The sequence below is a fragment of the Natator depressus genome, chromosome 5 (assembly GCF_965152275.1).
Source record: "Natator depressus isolate rNatDep1 chromosome 5, rNatDep2.hap1, whole genome shotgun sequence".
In the NCBI taxonomy this organism is placed as follows: domain Eukaryota; kingdom Metazoa; phylum Chordata; order Testudines; family Cheloniidae; genus Natator; species Natator depressus.
Window position 1 is genome coordinate 77,031,800 of NC_134238.1, and position 24,913 is coordinate 77,056,712.

Sequence of the window (24,913 nt, forward strand, 5' to 3'; positions counted from 1 at the left end):
TCCCACTTTTTGTGCCGAGGTCAGTAATAAAAAGATTGGTCCCAAAACCGATCCTTGAGGAACTCCACTAGTAACCTCCCTCCAGCCTGACAGTACACCTTTCAGTAGGACCTGTTGTAGTCTCCCCTTTAACCAATTCCTTATCCACCTTTCAATTTTCCTATTGATCCCCATCTTTTCCAGTTTAACTAGTAATTCCCCATGTGGCACGGTATCAAACGCCTTACTGAAATCTAGGTACATTAGATCCACTGCTTTTCCTTTGTCTAAAAAATCTGTTACTTCCTCAAAGAAGGAGATCAGGTTGGTTTGGCACGATCTACCTTTTGTAAAACCATGTTGTATTTTGTCCCATTTACCATTGACTTCAATGTCCTTAACTACCTTCTCCTTCAAAATTTTTCCAAGACCTTGCATACTACAGATGTCAAACTAACAGGCCTATAATTACCCGGATCACTTTTTGTCCCTTTCTTAAAAATAGGAACTATGTTAGCAATTCTCCAATCATACGTACAACCCCTGAGTTTACAGATTCATTAAAAATTCTTGCTAATGGGCTTGCAATTTCTTGTGCCAATTCCTTTAATATTCTTGGATGAAGATTATCTGGGCCCCCCGATTTAGTCCCATTAAGCTGTTTGAGTTTCGCTTCTACCTCAGATATGGTAATATCTACCTCCATAACCTCATTCCCATTGGTCATGCTATCATTATCCCGAAGATCCTCTTTAGCCTCATTGAAGACTGAGGCAAAGTATTTGTTTAGATATTGGGCCATGCCTAGATTATGCTTGACCTCCACTCCATCCTCAGTGTTTAGCAGTCCCACTTCTTTCTTTGTTTTTTTTCTTCTGAATATGGCTATAAAACCTTTTACTATTGGTTTTAATTCCCTTTGCAAGGTCCAACTCTACTTGACTTTTAGCCTGTCTCACTTTATCCCTACATGTTCTGACCTCAATAAGGTAGCTTTCCTTGCTGATCCCTCCCATCTTCCACTCCCTGTATGCTTTCTGCTTTTTCTTAATCACCTCTGTGAGATGCTTGCTAATCCAGCTTGGTCTACAACTCCTGCCTATGAATTTTTTCCCCTTTCTTGGGATGCAGGCTTCCGATAGCTTCTGCAGCTTTGGCTTAAAGTAATCCCAGGCCTCCTCTACCTTTAGATCCATAAGTTCTTCAGTCCAATCCACTTCCCTAACTAATTTCCTTAATTTTTGCAAGTCAGCCCTTTTGAAATCAAAAACCCTAGTTGCAGATTTATTTTTGTTAATCCTTCCATTCAGTTTGAACGGAATTAACTCATGATCGCTTGAACCAAGATTATCCCCTACAACCATTTCTTCTATGAGGTCCTCACTACTCACCAAAACCAAATCTAAAATGGCATCCCCTCTAGTCGGTTCAGCAACTACTTGATGAAGGAATCCATCAGCTATCGCATCTAGGAAAATCCAAGCCCTATTATTATTGCTAGTACTCGTCCTCCAGTCTATATCTGGAAAGTTCTCCCATGATCACGCAGTTTCCATTAATATTTACTTTATTAAAAACATTAAAAAGGGCTCTATCCATATCCAAATTAGATCCCGGCGGTGTGTAGCACACCGCAAGCACTATCCCAGGGGAGGCTGTAGTAGTTTTCTTCCCCAATGTAATTTTTGCTGAGACGGACTCTGTCTTATCCATTCCATCGCTTATTTCTTTACATTCTACCTCATCATTGATATACAATGCTACTCCACCACCTTTACCTTTATTTCGGTCTTTCCTAAACAGCACATACCCTTCAATACCCGTAGTGCAGTCCTGACTCCTATTCCACCATGTTTCTGTTATCCCTCTAATATCTGGTTTCACTTCCTGTACCAGTAGCTCTAGTTCCTCCATTTTGTTATCTAGGCTCCTCGCATTGGTGTACAAACATCTTAATTTTTGCTGTTTGGCCTCACTCACATTCTGTACCCTATTAGGCACGGTCATTCTACAGCCAGTATAACCTATTAGACTGGTATCCACACTGCCCTTCCTCCTTATATACGTTCTCCTACCCATGGCTGTATCCTTTCTTACTTTGTTTTCTTCCCTCTCAATGCTAAAATCTGGCGTGGAGATTACCTGGACATCTCCCAACCATCTCCCCCAAATTCCTAGTTTAAAGCTCTCAATCAGTTGTGCCAGCCTCCATCCTAGAAGTCTATTTCCTTCCCTACTCAGATGAAGTCCATCCCAAGAGAACTGTCCTCTGTCCATGAATGCCTCCCAGGGGCCATACATCCCAAAAGCCCTCCTTATAGCACCACTGCCTAAGCCATCTGTTGACGGTCATAATCTTGTCACACCTTTGTTGCTCTTCTCTAGGAACAGGCAGAATCCCACTAAAGATCACCTGAGCCTCGATTTCCTTAAGCGTCTTCCCCAGCCTAGCATAGTCTCCCTTAATACTTTCCAGCGAGAATCTAGCTGTATCATTTGTTCCCACATGAAGGATAATTAGGGGATTCTTTCCCGCTCCCTTTGGGATCCTTTTCAACCTCAGGTCTACATCCCGTATCTTAGCCCCCTGGAAGACAGCATACCCTTCTATTCTCTGGATCAGCTCTGGTTACAGGCCTGTCTATTCTTCTCAGTAAAAATCCCCGATCACATAGACCTGCCTTTTCCTGGTGACGGTGCTATTCTCCAGTCTATCCCCTGTTCCCTCTGGCTGCAAGTTCTTTCCTTTCCTATTCTCCCTTGTAATCCTCTTCAACCCATCCTGTATCCTCCTGGGGCTCATATTTGGTGTAGTCTCCATTAACTCTTCACCTTTTCCTATAGGACTAGCTGCTCTTCTCTTCTTCCTTGCTCTTCCACCTTCAGTGACTACCTGCTGAGCCCCTTCTTCATTTTCCAACTCTGAAAACCTGTTCTAGAGCTCTATTTCTCCTTCTCTAGCCCGTCTTTTCCTCTGCCTAGTTCTTTTAGTCACATGCTTCCACTGACCACTTTCCTCACCCAGTCTCCCCTCAGAATTCCTCAGTCCTGCTTCCATCTGCAAGTCTTAGCTTTTCCCTTCAGATATCTCATGTCTTTGCTCCATAATCTGCTCAAACCCCCTCCTAAACTCAACCAGACTTTCCACCTGCATCTCCCAACCTCGGATCTTTTCCTCCATCAGCTCTATCAGATGGCATTTATGCAGACAAAACTCTTACCAGGTACCCCCTCCAGGATCATGTACATACTGCAGCTTCCACACCGAGTCATCTTCATTGTGTCTTCCAGAACATGAGTCACTCCTACTGCTGCCTCTGTATCTGTCATAGCCTTCCCACCTAAATCCTGTTACTCTGGGAAACACAAACCACACCACAACACCACCACCCACAGCAAAAACAAACCCCAAACAAGCACCACAATACAAACTCCCACTCAAACTCCCCTGTTTACAGGTCTCTTTGCTGGCTCCTGTGCCGTGGCAGCTGTCTGAATGTAGCCCAGTTCTCATGTTGAGTGGCCTTTATTGTACAAAAAACCATTACTGTACCATTCTTAGAAGCTGATATATTTTGACTCTAGTTTAGAAAGTTATAGTTAAAATATGTAGTAATACTTATTCAGTAATTGTTAACTTTTTAATAAGACTTCAATTTAGTTTGAGCTAAGGTCATACTATTCTTACACTATTATACTTTAGGTTAGATATTCATTAATTGTGAAGTTGAGGCATTATTTTGATAACTTTTCCTTAAGTGTCAGTGTGCAAAGCATTATGCTGCCTTTCTAGTCTCCACCCCACTGAGTTTTCATTTGATCCCATTAAATTATGTGGTACTGGTGTAGAGCTCCAGTTAGGGAGGTGTCCATATTTAGTTCCACACGTATTACTCACCTATATACAATTACGGGAGCCAGGGAAAAAACTCCTGTATTAAAACCATTTTTGAGATTGCAAAGTCAGGCACTTAAGTTAGGAAATTCCAGAATAGAGGTTGCCAGTGTAACGTTAATTCAGTCCCTTGGTGCATGTGCATTATGACACAGTCTCTGATTACATGATATACTGTTTTTCCACAGGACCATACCACATTCAGTGCACTGGATGGATGGTACTCATTTAATAAGCAGCTATTAAATATTCTTCAATGTGTGGCCCCAGGCCTTATTTATTTATGCTATTCATCCCCTGCTCTGAAGACAGAATTAATAATTCTTTCTCATGGGCTATTCTGTTATACTCATTAGAATCTGTGAATGTTTCACAAATATTTTCACAGCCACCTTGTGAGATGAGGGGGAGTGTATTATCCCCATTTTACAGATGGGGATGGTGAGGCACAGAATTGGCAGTGAAAAGAGTCCACTCATTTTGTGTAGCCCATTTGAGACTGCTAGGACCTCATTTTTCAGAGTGTTAGTATTATGTACCTTTTCATATGTTCAAAGCATAGTTCCTGTTGACTTCATTTACCTCTTGTGCTCAGCACTTCCGAAAATCAGACCCCCGTGTCTCAAGTGAAGCACCTAGAAAATACGGAACTCTCAGTTAGTGATTTACCTTTCAAAATTTTGATTTTGAGTGACTTGACTAGCATCCCATAGGAACTCGCTGACATAAGCAGGGTTAGAACGCAGTTCTCCAGGGCACCATTGAATGGCCATCCTTTCTCTGCCTCAGTCAGTACATACTTTCCAGCTTCTGCAGCAAATAAGGTCCGTGGTCCTACAAACGAGACTCCTTCACAACACAACCCTGATTCATCCCCAGAGCAGGTTCATTCTGTGCACTGAATGAAGCAGGAGTCCTGCGAGAGAGATCATATGTGATCATGTAATTAAAGGCTGTGTCATAATGTGAATGAAAAGGGGGCAGAATTAAGTTTGCACAGGTAAGCTTAATTCTGGCATTTCCTAAGGTTTGAGTGCTTAACTTGGGACAACTATAGTATTCTTTTAATGTAGCTGTTTTGTATAATTTCTTGGGTTATTTAAAAAATTGAACAAATGCCATCATGTAACATCATATTGTCGTCCACATGAGTCATCAGTACGGTTAAAACGTTTAGTTACTAATGCAACCTGATATGGTTATGAGCTTTACATGGTTATGAGAGAAATGAGTAGTAATTTGTAAACTCAGAATGCATCAAAGAAAATAACATATCTACTTTAAATAAATCATTCTCGTTCTTGACACAAAACTGGGATGTGTCCCTTTTATTCCGGTGGAAAGGCCAGATTGCTGGTGACCTGGGACCTACTAAGAAGGAAGTGCATATTTGAACACCAGCCAAGTAGTTCCACCAGGTTACCAGCATTATTATCTTTATCAGTCTGTCTGCTGGTATTTACCAAGAGTCCATATGAACTGCAGCATTCCCCGTGGCTCCCTGCTAGCCTCAAAGACTAGAATCCAGAACCTGTTCCACTGAAAGAGAAAAATATTGAAAATATTGCTGTTGGTGGTGGCTACACGTCTAGGTATGAAGCAGATGTTCAGGATTAAGGCTCTTCATACAAATATGTACCCTTTTAAAATGCCTTAATTAAATAGTTAAAATGAATTTCCCACCTCAGTCTTGGAAATGTTACTTACTGGACTTCATCTATACTCCATTGTCTTTAATACAGCCACTGGAGTCCCCCATGGCCCTGTCCTCAACTATCTCATGGGCCGGTCGTGCTCCCCACACATCTCTGCTCACTTTTCATGCCCTGCCCATGCTACTCAGCTGCAAAATCTGTCTCCCTGGATTAACAGGGCTATGTGCTAAGCACAGCTGGTGACTGAGGCAGGCACTCCAGTATCAAGAAATACCCGTTAGCCCGTTCGTTTCTAAGCTGATCCCCCAAGAAGGATAGGTAAAAATAGTAAAAACTGTATGGCCCTTTCATAAGCTGACCCTGTATTTCAGGGGTTGGCAAACTTTTTGGCTCCCAGCCTGTCAGGGTAAGCCGCTGGCGGGTCAGGACTTTTTGTTTACCTGGAGCGTCTGCAGGCATGGAGCCCTTCAGCTCCCTGTCGCTGCGGTTCGCTGTTCCCAGCCAATGGGAACTGCGGGAAGTGTTGCTGTCCTCATTGGCTGGGAACAGCAAACCGCAGCGACAGGGAGCTGAGGGGCTCCATGCCTGCAGACGCTCCAGGTAAACAAAATGACCATGTATTAGATATTTAATTCTATGATTTCATAGAGTTTAAAATCATCAAATTTTGGTGTAGACCTGTTTATAAGCCGATCCCTGCTCTTTGTGTCATTTTTTACCAGAAATATTCGGCTTGTGAACGAGTATATACGGTACCAAGATGAGGTTGCTAGATGAAGGAAATACATTTTAAAACTACTTTGATATATTCAAACAGATCTATTTTGTGTGTGTGTGTGAAGGTTCCATGACTATCATGTATCAACATTTCTTCGTGTGTTTCTATATGGATCCCACTACAGATGTGCATGGGCCTCATACACATGCGCTCAGAATCTTTTGCATAGCTTTGTCCATTAATGCAAGCATCCTATGCTGCCTCATGCTCCAGTGTGAAAGCATAAAGTGTAGAGTGGCTGCAACGCTTCCTCAATTCCTTCTTATTACTTGTGCTAGTGGGACAGAACCTGGGCTGTGTTTGACTCTCTCATGGGTGTTTGTCCAAGCTCCAAATTTGTCGGAAGAAATACTCTGCACTTCTTTTGTACTTTCTGAAAATCGTCGTCTTAGCTGAATGTTCTCCTATACCCCTCCCTTCCCCCCCCCCCCCCCAAAAAAAAAAAAAAAAAAAGGTAATAGAAGAGAGATAACAGAGAAACCTCCTGTACGGCAAGGCAAAGTAGCACAATCATTAAAGGCAGACACTAAGTCCTTGGGGTTTAAACTCTGGCTTGCCATGGCTATCTTGATGCTCTGGGCATCTTGGTCAGACATCACTAAGAAGGTCCAGGTGACCACCAATGATATGCTGTTCAAGGGGATGGAACCCATTCTGGTAACAGTCCCCCTAGAGGCAGAGAACACTATTTTTCTCCTAGACTCGTTATTTAGACTAACCATACTGGAAGTGATCACAATGCTCTAGAAAGGTGTCAGTCATTCATGTACTCCCAATTCTGTTTCAGACTCAGTAGGTTTCCTGTGACTGTCAGGAGCCATGCTAAGACCAGGATCCTACAGTTGACTTTTGGAAACTCTCTTCCCCCTTCTATTGGACTGGGGCAGAGATTCTGGCTAACACATGAGTACTAGACATAGTTACCCATGGCTACACCATCCAATTCCTTTCCATACCCGTAAACTCTCCTTCCCCCCTCATCCCTTTTTAAGGATCCTTCTCATGAGAGCCTTTTACAAAATGTAGCCTTGTAGCTCAATCTTGGAGCCATTGAAGAAGATCCTCAAGAATAGAGGGCAAGAATTTCTTCTCCCATTATTTCCTCTTCCAGAGAAGAAAGGGGCACTTTGTCTTATTCTATGTCTGAGGAGACTCAACAAATACATATACTACCGCAGATTCAGGGATAGTAACACTTGTCTCCATCATTCCATTGCTTCAGGTACTGGTTTGTTGCTCTTGGCTTGCAAGACACATACTTCACATTGCCATTCACTTGGCCCACAGGAAGTTCCTCAAATTTACAGTAGGCTGAATCCATCAGTCCAAGGTACTACCCTTTTGGGCTCTCCACAGCATTGTGCCTTTACCAAGTGCCTCAATCATGTGGCAGAGTACCTGAAGAATCAAGTTATCTATGTCTACCTGTACCGGAAACTTATCAGGAAACTCTGACAAACCTTGTCAATGCCCTATCCCTGCTTGCCCCATTTGAACCTCCTAGTAATCTGAGAAATTCTCTCATCACAGCACATACTGTAATTTATAGGACTCAGGGTCCACTCTGACACCTAAATCATACTTACCTCAAGATAGAGTCCTCTTGTTTCAGTTGTTAATAAATGGGGTAATTGCTTGCTTGATAATGAGAGTATGGACTTACCTGACATTATTAGGCCATCTGTACATATGTGACACACTGCTTGCCAGGCTTTTCCTGAGATCCCTATGACTTTGTCTCAGGTCAGTCTATTCCCTGGCAAAGCATTGTGCGCAACACAGTTGCGACTTCATCTCACATCCTCAGGGAACTGTCTTGTGTCTATACCCTAGCAGTGTCAACAAAGGAGTACCATTCAAGATCCCTTCATTGCGTGAAATGTTACTGATGGACATGTCCAAAATGGAATGACGCTTAGAAGACATGGGGCTACACATAAAAGTGTTGGAACTCAGGACCATCAGGCTAGTGTGTGAAGCATTCTTCCTGGTCCACTGGCAATTAATAGTATAGATATTGACGAATACGTTGGCAATATACCATAAAAGAAACAAAGGGGCACCACTTTTGGTCCTCCCACCTCCTTTCATCCCCCACCCCCTGCAGTCCAGAGAGGCAGTCATACTATGGAACTGGTTTTGCCTGCATGGCTTAATCCTGACAACCTTGCATTTCCTGGGAACCAGCAACAACTTAGTGGATTTCCTGAACAGTTGACCATTAGCCACAAGTGGTTGTTGCTGCAGTCCCTCACAAATTCCTATTTCATCAGCATAGGAGTCCTGGTGATAGATCTGTGTGCCATCAGAAACAATGCAATGTGTCCCAGCTTCTGTTCCCAAGCCTCCATGAGTCCAGGATCCTGGTTGGAAGTCTACCTACTGCAGTAGAAATAAGGGCTGCTGTATGCCTTTTCTCTGATTTGTGGGCCAGACTCATCCTCATAGCTGTCTACTGTCTGAGAAAGTTCTGGCTGATGAACTTGGTGAACACATTTCCACGGCCCCTAGATCAGGCTCCTAGACCTGTTGTCACAGAACCAGGGACAAGTATTGAATCCAGATCTGCATCATTACAACTAACTGTTCGGATGCTGGCTGGATGAATACCATGAAAAAAGACTGCTCTTCACATGTTCAGGACATCCTGGCACAAAGAAGGAACCAGTCCACAAGGAAGACTTATTTTTTCAAGTGAAGAGATTTTTCCATATGGAAGACCCGATATGACCTAGTGCCTGAACAAGTATTGTTAACTAAAATTCTAGATTACTTATTGCAGTTGAAACAGTCTGGACTCTCTGGTCTGATCAAGGCACACCTAGTAGGAATATTGGCGTGCCATCTTCTGATACAGTTGGTCCTGGTCTTCTCTCTTCCAACCATATTGAAATTCCTCAAAGGTCTAATGCATGCTTACCATTGATAACAGCCTGTGTGGGCCCTCAACATTGTCTTTCTGAAGCTGATGGAGTCCGACTTGCAGTAGCTCCCTCCATCATATAACCCTTAAAATAGTTTTTCTAGTGGCTATCACCTCAGCCAGGAGAGTGAACAAGTTTCAGGCACACACAGTCCAACCCCCATACTCCTTGTACCCCCAAGGACAAGGTGGTTCTGAGATGTCATGTCATGCAAAGTTAATCCCCAATGTGGTGTCTGAATTTCACTTAAACAGGTGAGTTGGTTGTTTTGTTTTTTGTTTTTCCTTAAACCTAATTCCATGCACGAGTTAAAACTGCACATGTAGGATATATCTCATGCCCTATATTACTACTCTGACAGGACTAAGTATTTCCTACTATTGCCATGGCTGATTGTGACTATAGTTGGTTGCTCTAAAGGCCAGGCCACTTACACTGAATTGTCCATTTAGACAGTTGGAGATTCTCACTCTTTTTCCAGCTGCCACAGAAGTATCACCCTTATTGATGATCAAAGCTTATTCAACCAGAGTCCAAGTAACCTTCTCAGTCTGTTTCCAAAATCTGCTCACACTTGTAAAACACTGGACTTGACTGCGAAATCTGATGCTAGATTTGGGAGAACAGTGCTCAGGTCTCTCATTCAGTTGGTACTCCACATTACTGCCATCCTGAAGAGGACACTGCTTGCCAGTCATCTACAGTGGGACCCACACTGACAAATACTTGAAGAGAATTATTACTTACCCTACGGTAACTGTGGTTCTTGGAGATGGAGATGTAGTTAGTGTGGATAATGTAACCCTCCAGACGCAGTGAGATGCGGTTGAAGCTGGTGACAAATGAATCATGTTCTCCCAGGTCCTCCTTTGCTTCCCCCTCACCCCCCAAAATAAAATTTTGTTGTCTTAGACCTCCCACAGTTGCTCCAGACAGCCTGTGGCAAAAAACATGGACAGGAATAACCTTGCAGACTATACTTAAATGCTGATCCAAAATGACCTCATACCTCCATGGTGGTATGAACAGTTGTCCAAATCCTTTTGGGTTTTTCGGAATGAAGCAGAGACCCACTCTGAGTATCTAATGTTTTAGACAAGCAGATTGGAAACAGGCCTTTGTTTTATTCATGGTCCCAGAGCATGCCTTTTATACCCTCAAATGTACTCTTGAGAGTTTAGGTGATCTGGTATCTTCCCCAAACTGTCCCATGTCTTATGTACTTCCCTCTGAGTTGACATGAGTCTACAGCCCGGTTGCTGATTGATTGGTGCTTAAAGCCACCAGCTAAGATCATATCAGAAACAACCATGATTTAATTGGCAGAGGTCAACAGTGGGGAGGGTATTCTTCCTTGCAGTCTTGTACCATCTAGGCAGGGAATGGCAACATGGCTCTTCCTTTCTGTACTTGCACTTTGATTTTGTAGCATTATGATAGTTGTCATGTCTATTGATTTAGTGTAACAGAATATAGTATTACCTTTTTCATCTGCTTCTGGCATACACAAAAAGTGACATCTGTTCTGCTAAAATTATGTTTGAAAATGATGTAAATTAAAGAGAGAATAATATTCCAAAAACAATGTGTTTTAGAATGTGATAGTTATAAAGTTTGCTCTAAAGAGAGACATCTTGGATTTAACTTCCAGGTAATCCTAACATTTAAAATAGAATATATGTGAAAGGATATTGTTAAATTGTCTTGGGACCAAAATTTGACCTTCTCTAAGATTGCTGGAATGTGATGGGTACATGTCATCTGAACTTTGGGGTTTTTAAATGATTTTTATCAAGTGATTCAAATAGCAAACAATAGCCACCATTCATGAAGGGCCTAAATAAAGTCTTTTTTTGATCCTTCTACTGGACTTTATGGCAGCAGTACACTAACATATAATATTCATTTTGATGAAAGTCTTGTTGGAATTAGTGCCTAAGCAATGAAGTGAATTGAACCAAAAAAGTGTGTGATGACAAAACTATTCCTTTAATAATAAAAGAAAAAAAAAAAGAAAGTTGGTAAGGAAATAGCTTTTATTTTCAAAACTGGCAGTACTAGAAATAATGGAGAACAATATATTAAAAGTACTTGGCACTCGTTGTTAAGCGTTCCATTAAGCATCAAAAATAAGATGTCTTACCATTCAGAAAAAGGAAAAGAAATAAGTGTAGTTTTGAATCTCTTTTTTTCCTTTTAACTTTAATGAGTTGATCAGCTTCAGAGAATGAGTGTACATCGTGTTTGTCTGAAGTGCTCTATCAGTTGCTTCAAAACTGGCATAACTGATTTTGAGATTTTATGGACATTCTTTAAATTACAGTATCAAGTTTTTACACTAGATAGTTCAGGCTGGATATGTTTTGCAAAAAGTAATGTATTACTTAACAATCTGTATTCAAATTCTGCTTTCAGATTTTCCTGCACAATTCCCATTGAAATCAGTGGGAGTTGTGTATATGAATCTGAGGGCAAAAATTAGTCACTATGGTAATGTTGTGCAACATGGGTATATAAAAAAGCTCTATTTATTATACTTTAATCATGTGACACTGTAGGAAGATATCTTGTTCCAAATATGTATACTCTGTTTAATTTTCTTTTTCGTTTACAGAGTCTCTGTAAATCCTGCTGGTAGGATACACACTGAGTATATATTTTGCTTCAAAGACTACCAAGGAAAACTATTTTGCGAATGGGATGAATATGCAGCCACTGACTACTATCAACTACAATTTAGTGACTGATTAACCAGCTGGAGCACTTAACTAGTGATGTTTCCATTCTCACATTATCCCGTTTGAGTTTGCTTGTCTTGATTTTAAAAAAAAATTCAAAGTGGAGTACCGTAAACTTGATATGGATGGTAAAAAGAAAGACAAGGACAAACCAGATGATAGAATGGCACGGCCTAGTGGGCGTTCAGGTCACAATCCACGTGGCACTGGCTCTTCGAACTCTGGAGTGTTAATGGTTGGACCTAACTTTAGAGTTGGCAAAAAAATTGGATGTGGTAATTTTGGAGAACTACGATTAGGTAAGACTGGTATTCCTTATTCCACTCTATCTGATTCAAGATGTACATGCAAACTAGACATTCACAATATGTTTACCTTCCATATAAACTCTTTTTCCTATTACAGTACTCAATTTTGTTTAGTGTTGCAGAGATAACGTCTTTTGAAATATTTTTCTTACAGAATTATCTAGTCTTTAATGTGCGGGGTGTGTGTGTGTGTGTGTGTGTGTGTGTGTATACATATCAAGTAATACTGCAGACAAAGTAATGACTTTATATATAAAAACACAAGTAAATATGTCAATTGAAGTCATTACTTTGTCTACAGTATTACTATGCTGAGTTTGTGAACACTTTTGTTTCAGACTAAGTTAAATTCACAACTTTCTGATGCAAGGGAAGAATAAACAGAGATCTACACTTACGTAAAATATACATATTGTATATTTAAGCACTTATATTAAAAGGTTGAGTTGAACATTATAAAGGTTGCAGTGTTTAAAAGTTTATTTTATTTGCCTTAGGTACGCTATTGGGTATTAGTTTTTAAAATCTAGCTAAGTAAAATAGTTCGGTTTTGTACAGTAGCTTTTGTGTTGTAAGTATCTCAGATTGAGTTTGCCTATGCAATTACTGCAATACTAGTATTCAAAAATATAACCATTTTGTGCTCAGCAGTGACACAAGTATGTACTCTGACACCTGACTCTATTTTGAGATAGGTTGCTGTTCAGGCCAACTAATTGTCTGTATTCCATGGTATTCTTCAGAAAATCTATGAATAATCACTGCAGGGCAGAATAGGGGACCACAGTTTAATGTTTGTCATGAGGAGGATAGCTTCTCTAACAATATCCAACCCTTGTAAAGCACATTACTCTGGGCACTGGTTTAAGTCCAAGAGTGCATTTTTCTCAAAGTTTTCATTTTCCAACATGCTTATTTATAGTAAGAGTTTATAAACTAATCTGTTAGCACAGACTTTGGTATACTGTATGCACTTCTAGATTATCTGGTGATTTAACTGCAATTCAGATATGTTACTGTTTTTTTTTTTTTTTTTCCTTCCTCTTTCGCACTCTCAGCAGGAAACACTGTGTTTAGTTGCATTCTAATCATTTGTGGCTGTAATAAAACTGATTTATACTGATGTATAAATACTGATGTATTTAAAATAGTATCGAGGATCTAAGTTTGTCCTCATACCTATGAAGTTCAGAATTTAGGCTATAACTATATCCTAACTTCTCTTTTTGCTAGATTTTTTTTTCAGTGGATTTCAGACACTGTATGCACTAAATAGAACCAGTGTATTAACTCTCCTAAATATCATTTGTTAAGACAACTATAAGAAATTCAGGAAGTTTTTTTCCCCCCAGACATTTCATAACAGAACTTATTTTTGTCTGGTCTCTCTTCCTTTTTTGATAAACACAGAAATGAGAAATAAGGTCTGTGAAATTTGACATAGCCTGTAGGAACCTATTATTATCTGTCACATAAATGTATATTTATTATTGTGTATCTGTTTTGATATATTTTGACAAGGTTTTGGTTCTCCTAGTAAGTAGAATGGAAGCAGGGAGAAATAGACTCAGTACTTGTAAGTTTTTACTTTGCTGCTTGTGGTGATTGGGATTTCCTAAGTGCAAAAGCAGCTGAAGGTAATAGAGAAATCCACTTCTATCTCAACAGCTCAACTTGCTAGTGTGCATAACATGCAAAGTTAGCCGTGGATAATCTGCTGACTTTAGATATAGATGAGTATGAGATTGAAACTAAAAAAGCCCATCGGCTGCACTCTGAGCGATAGACAGGGGAGCATGAACCTAAGAGAAATAGAATTGGATAACTGACAGGGAAGGAGAGATGTAAGGAAGGGAGAACAGTGGTGTTTCCCTTACAGCAGCCATGTGCATTGGCCGCCTTTACTTTATCTGCCTCTGCTAAAAGTGAATGTCTGGTCAGAGCATGAAAAGTCTACTTATCAGACTGTATTATATAAAATCATTTAAATTTGTAGATCATTCACATTAAAAGTTATGATTAAAATTAGATTTGTCATAGACTCTGTTTGTAATTTAAAACAAAAGCCTATGATTATTTGATACTTAGAATTTTGCATGTGTGAATGTGATGATAAAAAATTTAGGCCCCAGTCCTACAAAGATTTATGCATGTGCTTAATGTTATGCATTTCAATGAAATGACTTACAGATCGTAAAGTTGAGGTACGGGCATAAATCTTTACAGGATTGCAGTCTTAATGTAGAGCAACAAAGTTAAGACCTGGGATAAATGAGAGACTATTAGATAGAACAGTGGTTCTCAAAAGTTTGTATTGGTGACACCTTTTACACAGCAAGACTTTGAGTACAACCCCCCCCCCCCCACATTAATTCAGATAACCTTTTTTATGTTTATAAATGCTGGAGGTGAAGCAGGGTTTGGGGGTGGAGGCTGAAAGCTTGTGACCCCCCACGTAATAACCGCATGACCCCCTAAGGGGTCACAGCCCCCAGTTTGAGAACCCCTGAGGTAGAAGGAACTTAGCAACAACTTGGAAGCTATTGTGATCTGTCCATGCTGGGGAAAAAAAAGGTGTTACCATATCTTTCTGATGGCTTATAGAGGTTGGTGACATGGTAAATTGATCAGGACATGCAAGCAAATGAACAGACACGTTGGATGTATTTAAGTGGTAGGCCACAACTGGATTAATTTAACACTGGGCAGTGTGCCCACTCCCCTGCTCTCTCACACCAGACATTTAACTGGTTCTAGCGTGTGATGACAGGGCTCCCATCATATAACCCATAATGTGGGATAGATTCTCCTGGGTTTCTGTGCACTTTGGAATCTTCTCTCCCCCCTCCCGATAGGTTTGGGGAGTAGAGGTTATCAAAATGGAAATATCAGTCCACAAAGAATTCAGGTCTCCCTTCCTCTTACAGGCACATAGTCCACCAGCAAAATTCAGAATCTTACTGACTTTTGGGAGCTGGGGCTTTTAGCCTTTGTAAGCACTAGATACTGTGTTCAAGTTGCAACAAACTAAACGGTCTTATTTTTCTTAATAGGACTTAATTTGCAATTCCTATTGTTTTCAACTCAACCGTGCATCCATGATGCTATGAGGGAAAACTTATGTTGCTGCTGCCTATAACCGATGGTACATCATGTGCCTAAAGAGAGGAATTAACGCTCCAGAGCTGTCAAATCTGATGCCTTTTATACGTTCAATATATTTTAAAATGACACAATTGACTCGAATTTTTTAATTTAATTTGAGTCAATTTTCTGATAGAACACCCTATAATTAGTAGAGAATTAAAAAATTCAGTATTGACAGTCAACAAGACAGTGAAAATGTGCATCTTACAGCATTTTGTAAATGAAGTAAAACTGAAAAAAGAGAAATAATTCTGTGGTCTTTTAGCCATAATAACCATACAGGTTTGTTGTATTAATGGTTAGTACAAAATTTTCCTGATTTGAAATGCGATTTTTCAAATTGACGGTATCTTTAAAATAGCAAACTCCTCTCCAGTAAACCTTCCTAAAATATTGGCAAACAGGTTGTTTTATGTGTTAACAATGAGCTTTTACCCTGTTTTACCTTAATTCTGTTAAAATTTTTCATGACAAAACTGCAACCCTTGTTAGTTTACCTCATGCAATTGGCTGATATTCATCTTTTAAAACAAACCCCAAATCTGAAATTATTTGCACTAGTAAATTTTTACAGTCTCGGTATCATGGCTGTGAAGTTTTTCTTCAAGCATGTTTTTCCATGAAATTAACAGTAATCAAATGCACCCCACTGTTCCACTTGAATACCAGTTTTTCAGACTCTTTTTTTTTCTCTCACCACCTCTTCACTCCATCTCAGTGTTTTTACTTTTCTCCTGTCTGTTCAGTTTCTAACTTTCATTTCCCAAATAGCAACAAAGATGTTAGGAACTGGTGCTAACTAACAAGGTAAAGTCACTGAGGGCCACAGAGTAGCCTTGGAATCCGGCAGTGCTTTCTGTACAGTTGGTCAGTGACCTATATTGTGCCTCAGCAACATTTCCAGCTTTTGATGCTCTTTAGGACGTGTTCTTTGTGAAATGCATTCTCTTGATAATATAGTATTAAAATAATTAAATTCACTTCTTTAAACCTATGCCACTAAAGTTTAGCAGCTTAGTTAAATATATTTTTAAAGAAATAGCAAGAGGAAAGCTAGCTTTAAAAAAAAATCTAAACCTCCACTGAGTTACAAATCATTGAAAATAGGAGTTGTTAGGGTACAAATGTACCCTTTCTTGCAATTAACTTCTTGAGCTTTCTGTTGGAACAGTGCATATTGTTTTAATTTGTTTGCACTGATTTTTCTTTCTCGTGCAACCTCTAGTTTTCTTATTTGAAAAAAAAATCCATATTAAACTTGAAATTGTAATCAAAGTGCTTAAATCGGGTTTAAAATTATAATAGCATTTGATTTCCTTAATCTAGGCGTGCATAACACTGATGTGTTCTTCAGACAGGCTTACTTGTTTCATTAATTTTCTGTATTTCACTAGCAATTAAATATTTTCTTACTCTGTTGAAAACATTAATCCCCCCCCCCCCCCCCCCCGCGCATTGTATCTATTCAGTCATGTATTTAACAGAGATAGGCCTGGAGTTTTGGGGACGAACTAAACAGTAGCAAATCTTGTTAGTTGTGTTAATGAGTAAGTTTTATAGCTGATTCTGCTTTGTGGTCTGCCAATATTGACACTGCAAATTTATTTTTGATAAAATACACTTTTAAAATCAATTATGTATTAAGTTAAAGGAATATTTCAATTTAATTGTTGAAATATTACCCTTTCTCCCCCCTGCCCACCTCCCCCCAAATAAATAAAAAGCAATCAAAGGAAGGGTGTTGGAATCACCCTTTTGTCAACCCGTTGGGTGAATTGCCATTCATTCTTTGGTCATGTGTTAAAGTCATGTGTTACTTCAGTGCAGTGAAAGCAAAACATAGGGTGCTATTTAGGCTGGTCACAAGCCTGAGTGTTACTTTGTCAATAAGCTCTTTGGCAAGTAGTGCGTTTAGTTGCTGAAGCAAATAGCCATAGTGGAGCCTCATTAATGTTTTATGTGGATGTAGATTTTGGCAAAACGGATCTGTCTCAATTCTGTGTCTTTAAAAGCAACTCCTGGCAGAGTCTGACATTCTTGTTTTTGTCTTTTTTTAAGGAAAAAATTTGTACACAAATGAATATGTGGCAATTAAGCTGGTAAGTTAATTTTTTTGTATTCAGACTGACTTTTCTCAATATTTGAGATGTGAATTTGGTTAGAAATTTACTTTCAAATAATGGTTTGTTTATATGCAACTAAGTCTACTTGTGTGTATTACCACTGAATTATACTAGTTTCAGCTTGTCACTAGTTTCATGGGTGAACCAGACTGACTACTATTTCAGGAATCTGTCCACCAATCATACCAGGTGGATTCCTCTTTCCTGCAATAGCAGTAGAGGATTGAAAAATGTGACAACAGAGAAAACCCAGAGGAAAGAATCTAGAAATTCTGCTTCTGTCCAGCAGGAGAGCAGCAGTGGAGATCCTGGATGACTATTTTTCCAATTAACTCCCAACTTTTCAGTTTATCTTGTCTGTCATCATTTCTACTCTTGCTTCTCACTGTGAACAGGTAGCTGCCTTTTAATTACTGAGATATCTGTAGAATGTGAGATGTTTGATGTAATTTACTAATGAATACTTATAACTTCCATATCAGATGTGATACGCTTATGACCATGACATTCTTTCCCACATTTTAAGGGCTTGTCTGCAGAGGGGTTTAATTCATAGCTTTTTGCTGTCAAGTAACACATGTTACGGAAGCTGTAGTAATAGCTTGCACCCAAGGCACTGTACCCTTTGTCAACACGCATCATTGTGTACACTCGGCAGCGATTTGCTGCGAACTGCGCATATGGCGCTCTGTAAGGGCGCTCCTTTGCTTTTGCTGTTGAGCAGTGTGCATTCTGGGATTTTTTTTCAGTCTGTTGTGGGATGCGTAGTGGAAGCCAGGCGGGTTCTGATGATTATTTTAAAAATCCTGTGATTCATTTGACTCTGCCCCTGCCCTTTTTAAGGATTGGTAGCACCATTTTTGAATTGCTGTGGGGAGCTTGGGCCCAACAATGCTTGGCACCAGTATGCTGGCAACCTTGATATACGCATAGCCTACTTGGGCTGTATTTAACACTCAAAGGTGGATGAATTCAGTTTTGAATTTTGCCTGATTCACCGTCAAGCAAACAATGTGGCAGCAGCTCCTCCAGCAGCAGGAGGATCTCCAGTGGTGGCAGAACAAGAAAGACACCGAGCAACTGAGTAGAGGACTAGTTCCTGGAGCAGCTTCACAGCATGCGGCACTACTTCTGGCCTTGGAAAACCAGCATGGATTGGTGGAAAATGATTGTTCTGCAGACCTGGGATGACCAGCATTGGTGAAAGAATTTCTGGGAGGCCAACCTTTTTGGAGATATGTGCTGAACTGACCCTGCAGCTACAGCAGCAGTGAACCAACTTTCGGTGCCCTGTACATGTGGACAAGCGTCATACCCATTGGGGCCATTGTCAGGCAGGTGTGTGATGCCATGGAAAAGGTACTGCTCCCCTGGGTTATAAAGCTTGATAATGCTCTGGAGGTTATTGATTTTTGTACTCGTGTGATTCTCAGATTGTATTGGGACAACTGATGGGGACCCATGTGCCTCTTTGCTGCCTCTTCTCCTACCCGAGTCAGGGCTCAGAATTCATAAAGAGAAAGGGGTATTTCTCCATGGTACTCCAAGGGCTTGTTGACTGCCATTGCAAGTTTATAGACATAACTTCAGGGTGGTCTGGAAGAGTCCACAGTGTTAAGATCTTTTGAAATTTAGGTGTATTTAAATTAATAGAAGTTAGACTCCTTGGTCCTGGGAATGATATAGACATTAATAGCGTGGACATTTCCTCCAGTTTTATCCTGGGAGACCTGGCTTACCCTCTGCTTCCCTGGTTAGTGAAGCCATTCATAGAAGCATAGGACTGGAAGGGACCAGGACCTCAAGAGATCATCCAGTTCAGGCCCTGCACTCAAGGCAGGACTATGTAATAACTAGACCATTCCTGATATGTTTGTCTAATCTGGTCTTAAAACCGTCCAATGACAGAGATTCCACAACCTCTCTAGGCAATTTGTCCCACTGCTTAACTGCTCTGACAGTTAGGAAGTTTTTCCTAATGTCCAACCTAAACCTCCCTTGCTGCAATTTAAGCTCATTGCTTCTTGTCCTGTCCTTAGAGGTTAAGAATTTTTCACACTCCTCCTTGTAACAACCTTTTATGTACTTGAAAACTGGTATCGTGTCTCCCTTCAGTCTTCTCTTCTGCAGACTAAACAAACACAGTTTTTTCAGTCTTTCCTCAGAACATTATTTTCTAGACCTTTAATAATTTTTGTTCTTTTCTGGACTTTCTCCAATTTGTCCCCATCTCTTCTGAAATCTCAGCCCCAGAACTGGACACAATATCCAGCTGATGCCTTAGTATGGCATAGAGTGGAGGAATTACTTCTCAAATCTTGCTTACAACACTCTTGCTAATGCATCCCAGAATGATATTTGCGTCTTTTGCAACAGTGTTACACTGTTGACTCATATTTAGCTTGTGATCCACTATAACACCTACATCCCTGTCTGCAGTACTCCTTTCGAGGCAGCCATTTCCCATTTTGTGTTTGTACGATTGATTGTTTCTTCCTAAGTGGAGTACTTTGCATTTCTCTTTATTGAATTTCATTCTGTTTACTTCAGACTGTTTCTCTAGTTTGTCCAGATCATTTTGAATTGGCTGCTTAGAAGATAGGAACTGTTAACTACTGCCTCAATAGTTGCAGAAAGACAGCTGAGAATTAATTTGGCTGTTGGAAAGGGATATGGCTTTGTTTGTGGAATAGACTAGAAGCAACAGAAAAAAATCCCAAATGTTGTCTCTTTGAACAGTATTTGTGAGTGTAAGGGAGAAAACCTTATCAATGGGTGGGAGGCGGAGATGGAGAGATTTGCTCAGCCATTTGAGCAGCCAGCAAAGTGTCGAGGACAAAATGCTAATAGCCAGGGTGATATTGTCAGGGAGGCCTATTGATCTTATTTTGAACCTCAGGCCTGAAATTGCAAAGCTGTACTGTTTTGTTCTATGGGTGTTGTGTTGTGGCAGTTCCTGTTGCACCGTGTGTGTTTACCTGCATGTGGTTGCAAACCCTGATGAATTAGTGAAAATGTAATTATTTTCTGTGTAAAATGAACTGTTGATGCCTTTAAAATTTCATTCGTCAGGTTGTTTAATAAAAATTTACTATGCAACAATTATGTAATGACAAATGACCTTTTCATTAAATCAGCAGTGAAACAAAACAGTAAAGTGCAGCAGTTCAGTGCAGAGAAGTATGCAAGGAGTGGGGCACTTAAGTCACAGCAGAGTAAACAGTTTGGCTCTGCTTCTTCTGAAGTGGAGTGCCAAGGCTCAAAAGTTACCTGGAGTGATAGAGGGCTCAAAAGAGGGGGTGCCAGGTGCCCTGTTCTCTGTGTCTTGAGCTGGTGTCCATGAGGGGAATGGCTTCTGGGAGCAGTTCTGCGGGAGTATAGTGGGGAGGAGTTGTTCCAGTAGCCAGTGTTGTCCATGGCCTACATAACTTGGCTAGCTGCTGGTTTGCAGTATTGTATTGCCTGCTGCCCTAATAGTATCATGCACTACAACAGGGCCTTTTGGCTTCCTATCTTCTCCAGGAGTTGCCTCTGCCATCTCCCTGTCTTTTTCCATACTGACTTTGGCCATGGCAGTTCAACTGCTATGCTGTCCTTTTGCAGTGAACTCCCTGGAGAGCTCCTTGTCATTCACTCTTTGTCCTCAGTTACTGCCTCCATCTCTTTTCTCTTTATTTTTTTTTGTGACGGAGACTCTAATGATATTTATGAACATTTCTTCACAATTTTTCTGTTTTTTTTCCCCCTCAGGTTTGCCAGCCACTGACAAAGGCCTTGTCTTTGAGGGTCTGGCCAGTGCGGGTGCTGTAGCTTTGGGGGTATTAAAAAATGAGACAGGAGTATTATTCATATTCTAGAGAGGCTGTGATAACATTTTTATCCATTTCTGGCTTTACCTCCCTGAGATTCTTCCAAGTCTTGGGGGAACCCCTGAGGTAGTAAGCCATGTATGCATTGGGAGCTGGGAGTCCTGGTGCCAGAGGTGAAGAACATGGAGCGCACCATCACTCCCAGAGCTAGAACCATGCTGGAGAGGACCCAGAAGGATGCTATCCGCTGCCAATACATGGAAAACTTGAAACAGAAGCCGGACCAGGGCAAGGCCTTCAAGGTGACGTGTAAGTGGGATGCCAGCAACCACTTCCTCCCTGGAAGCTTCAGCTGATTTGCCGACTGGAGGTTCATCCACCAGGCCTGCATCTCGCTGAATGGAGCTGTCCACTATAGGAATCAGGACAACCGATGCAGGAAGTGCAGCTATGCCAACGAGACACTACCCCATGTCCATAGGGAAGGTCACCATGAACTCCACCGTTCCCGGAACCGACAGACATTGTCGTCACCAACGAGGACTGGAAGAAGATCATCATGGTGGACGTTACCGTGCCCTTTGAAAACAGGACCCCGGCTTTCATGACGCCCAATCTCGAAAGCTGGAGAAATATGCTGACACCCTGAGAGCTAGGGGCTACGAGGTACAAATTCATGCGCTGACAGTTGAAGCCCTGGGCGCATAGGACCCTGGTAATGAGCGAATGCTGACAGAATGTGGAGTCGGTCAACGCTATGCTCGGCTGATGCGGCAACTCATGGTATCGGACGCCATCAGGTGGTCAAGGGACATCTACGTAGAACACATCACCGGACATCGGCAATACTGGGAGGGACAATCTTCACTCCTTGATATATTTTGCTTTCCACCACCAATTCTCTGTATAACTTTTTTCAGGAGTAATGCACCCAAATGTATGGATGCTAGATATCTAAACTGTATTCTTAAATTCATTCGCTTAAATTTGGGTTATTGCTGATTTTGTGTGTGTGTGTGTGTGTGTGTGTGTGTGTGTATACACACACACACACACACACACACACACATATGTATCTTATGTATCTATATGTATCTTATGACTTTAAAAACAAACTTTGTATTTGTGAATAATCTAAACACTATATCCAGATGTACAGATACTCTTTTCTCAACCTATTATATAATTTTTTTTAACATTAGCTTTAATAAAAAAATTATGCTGTGTGGCTTTGCTGTTGTGTCTTGGAGGATTGAGGGTAAGGGTGCAGGGAAGGGAAAGGAGGTTGTGATTGGGAATTGTGGTCTTGCTTTGCAGTTTTGCTGTGCCTTGGAGGTGCTTATATGATGATGGAGGGATTAGCAGGGAGAATCTGCATAATAAACAAGGTGCATAATTCCCTCTACATCACCAGAATGCTGTCCTGACTCTGGATGATGTTGCACTGAGGCAGGTGACTAGGATGCAGAGAATGGTCATATTCAAAAAGGCAAAGGGCAGACCAGGGAGATACGCTGTGAAGTTATTCACTAAGATGGTCCCCCTAGCAGTTTTGCTGGAGTGGAAAGGAGTTGCAAACTATACCATTGGGGAAGGCTATGCAGCTATTCCTTAGTTTCTGAACAAAAATTGAACAATTCCTTAGCCTTAGATTTTGCTTTCTTACCTGAACACATGTTGAAAGTACAGAGTAAAATAGACAGGGTTCTGCAATGATTATTTGAAACATTCACCGTTACCAATCTGTAAGAATGCATATTATTGGGCTTTTACAGGGGAGCTGTACTTTTGGGCATACACTGTTGTCTGTCTCATGAAAAGAGAATGCTGCTTTTCTTGTAATTACTGCTCAATAAACTTTTGCATTTTTCACAAAAGAATGTTTTCCTTATTTGAATCTGCTGTGGGATGGAGTGAGGGAGAGATAGTAGCAGTGCCATGCTGCTGGCTGCCATTTTGAGGTGGCAAATAGTGTTTGGAGTGGGGGTGGTATTGGGCAGGACATCTGACGGAAGGGAAAGGAGAAAAGAAAATACGTATATGGCCATGGGCCCAAAAATTTTAGGTAGTTGGGGCTGTAGCTTGAGATGGAGGCCAATTACCTAGCTCGAATAGCTGCCATTTTGGAACAGTGAATGGGTGGTGGTGGGAAGGTGGCAAATGGACAGTTTGGGTCGAGGGCAGGAGGGAGATTTTGACCTCAGTTAGAAAGGCTTCTATCTCACATCAACCTACAGTAGCTGCTCTGTGGGGCACCCAGCATGGAAGCTAGTATGGCATACTAACAAATTATAATTTAAAATACATTTTGTTTTGTTTTAAAAAAGTACATGCAAAGGTTCCTTCCATAGGATCAGCCTCAGTCCTTCTCTGGATTGCTGCCTGGGATTTGGGGTGTCTTGCTGGTGCTCCTCAAGGGGAGAGCAAGCTTCATTAGTTGGCTGGGTTGGGTGGTTATGTAGTTATGTAAAATCCTATTCAGCACCTTAAAAAGGACAGGTTATATGTCCCCTACTGGAGTTTTTTCCTGTTGGCCCTTATTTTAATGTAGGTGCTTCTGAGCTGTTTTGCTGTGTATCTGACACTGTTCAGCATCCCAGTTGTGGCCCCTCATGGACATCTGCCCAGCAATGTCCACAAAAATGTCTTAATTGCAGTGGGAGGCTACAAGACTTTCCTGCACGAATGCTTCTGCTCAGATGGCGATGAGATCCAGGGTGTTGTAGGGCTTCTGTAGTATTCTTTCAGGTATTGCAATAAACTGGCATCCAGGAACAAATGGATAAAATGGTGCTGTATGCCAGTTGTAAAAAGGGGAGGGGACAGAGCAGGATAGGGCATGCAGGTAAACAGACAAGTCCGTAATGGTTACCTGTAAAGTGATGTGGGATAGCCATTGGTTGACTGTCAAAGTAGTTCTCAGCAGCATTCCGTGCACATGAACAATAGATGGGACCAACTCACTTTTCAGCAAAGTTAGTTCATTTTGAAGCAGGACTCTGGAATTTGTGATAAATATGGAGTGAGTGCGCTATAATGAATTTCATTGTTTATATGCAAGTATTTTCAGAGTGGATTAACTCAAAAAGTTGTGGATTAACACCCCCGTAAAGAAGAGTCTTAAGTTTCAACCATTATTTAAATTGAAGTTCTACTGTGCTTGTGGATGTGACTTAGGCCTTGTATACACTACAGGGGAAATTCGATCTAAGCTACGCAATTTGAGTTACATGAATAGCGTAACTCAAATCAACATAGCTTAGATCTACTTACCGCGGGGTCCACGCTACACGATGTTGACTGGAGATGCTGTCGCGTCGACTCTCCCTACTCTTTTTGATCAGGGGGACTACAGGAGTCGATGGGAGAGCGATTTAGTGGGTCATTGACCGCAGATCAACTGCCGATGCATTGGTCGCCGCTCGTCGATCCCCAGTAAGTGTAGACAAGCCCTAAGCTGTGGGTAAACCAATGTTAGTTTCTATAATAATGAAGATATTTCAGAATGGATTGAGGTTTTTAAAAACAAAGCAAACAAAAAAACCGCGACAAAGAAT

The 24,913-nt window shown here is 40.9% G+C and overlaps 1 protein-coding gene across 7 annotated transcripts in view; it reads left to right on the forward strand.

Annotated features, from left to right (window-relative positions):
• CSNK1G3 (casein kinase 1 gamma 3) overlaps positions 1 to 24,913 on the forward strand; it is a 167,896-nt gene that overhangs the window by 31,536 nt on the left and 111,447 nt on the right. For all 7 annotated transcript variants that reach the window (XM_074953035.1, XM_074953036.1, XM_074953038.1 and 4 more), the window contains 2 exons: positions 11,846 to 12,268; positions 17,483 to 17,523. In XM_074953035.1, coding sequence (XP_074809136.1) covers positions 12,091 to 12,268; positions 17,483 to 17,523 — 219 coding nt within the window. In that variant the 5' untranslated portion in view covers positions 11,846 to 12,090. The remainder of the gene's footprint in view (positions 1 to 11,845; positions 12,269 to 17,482; positions 17,524 to 24,913) is intronic.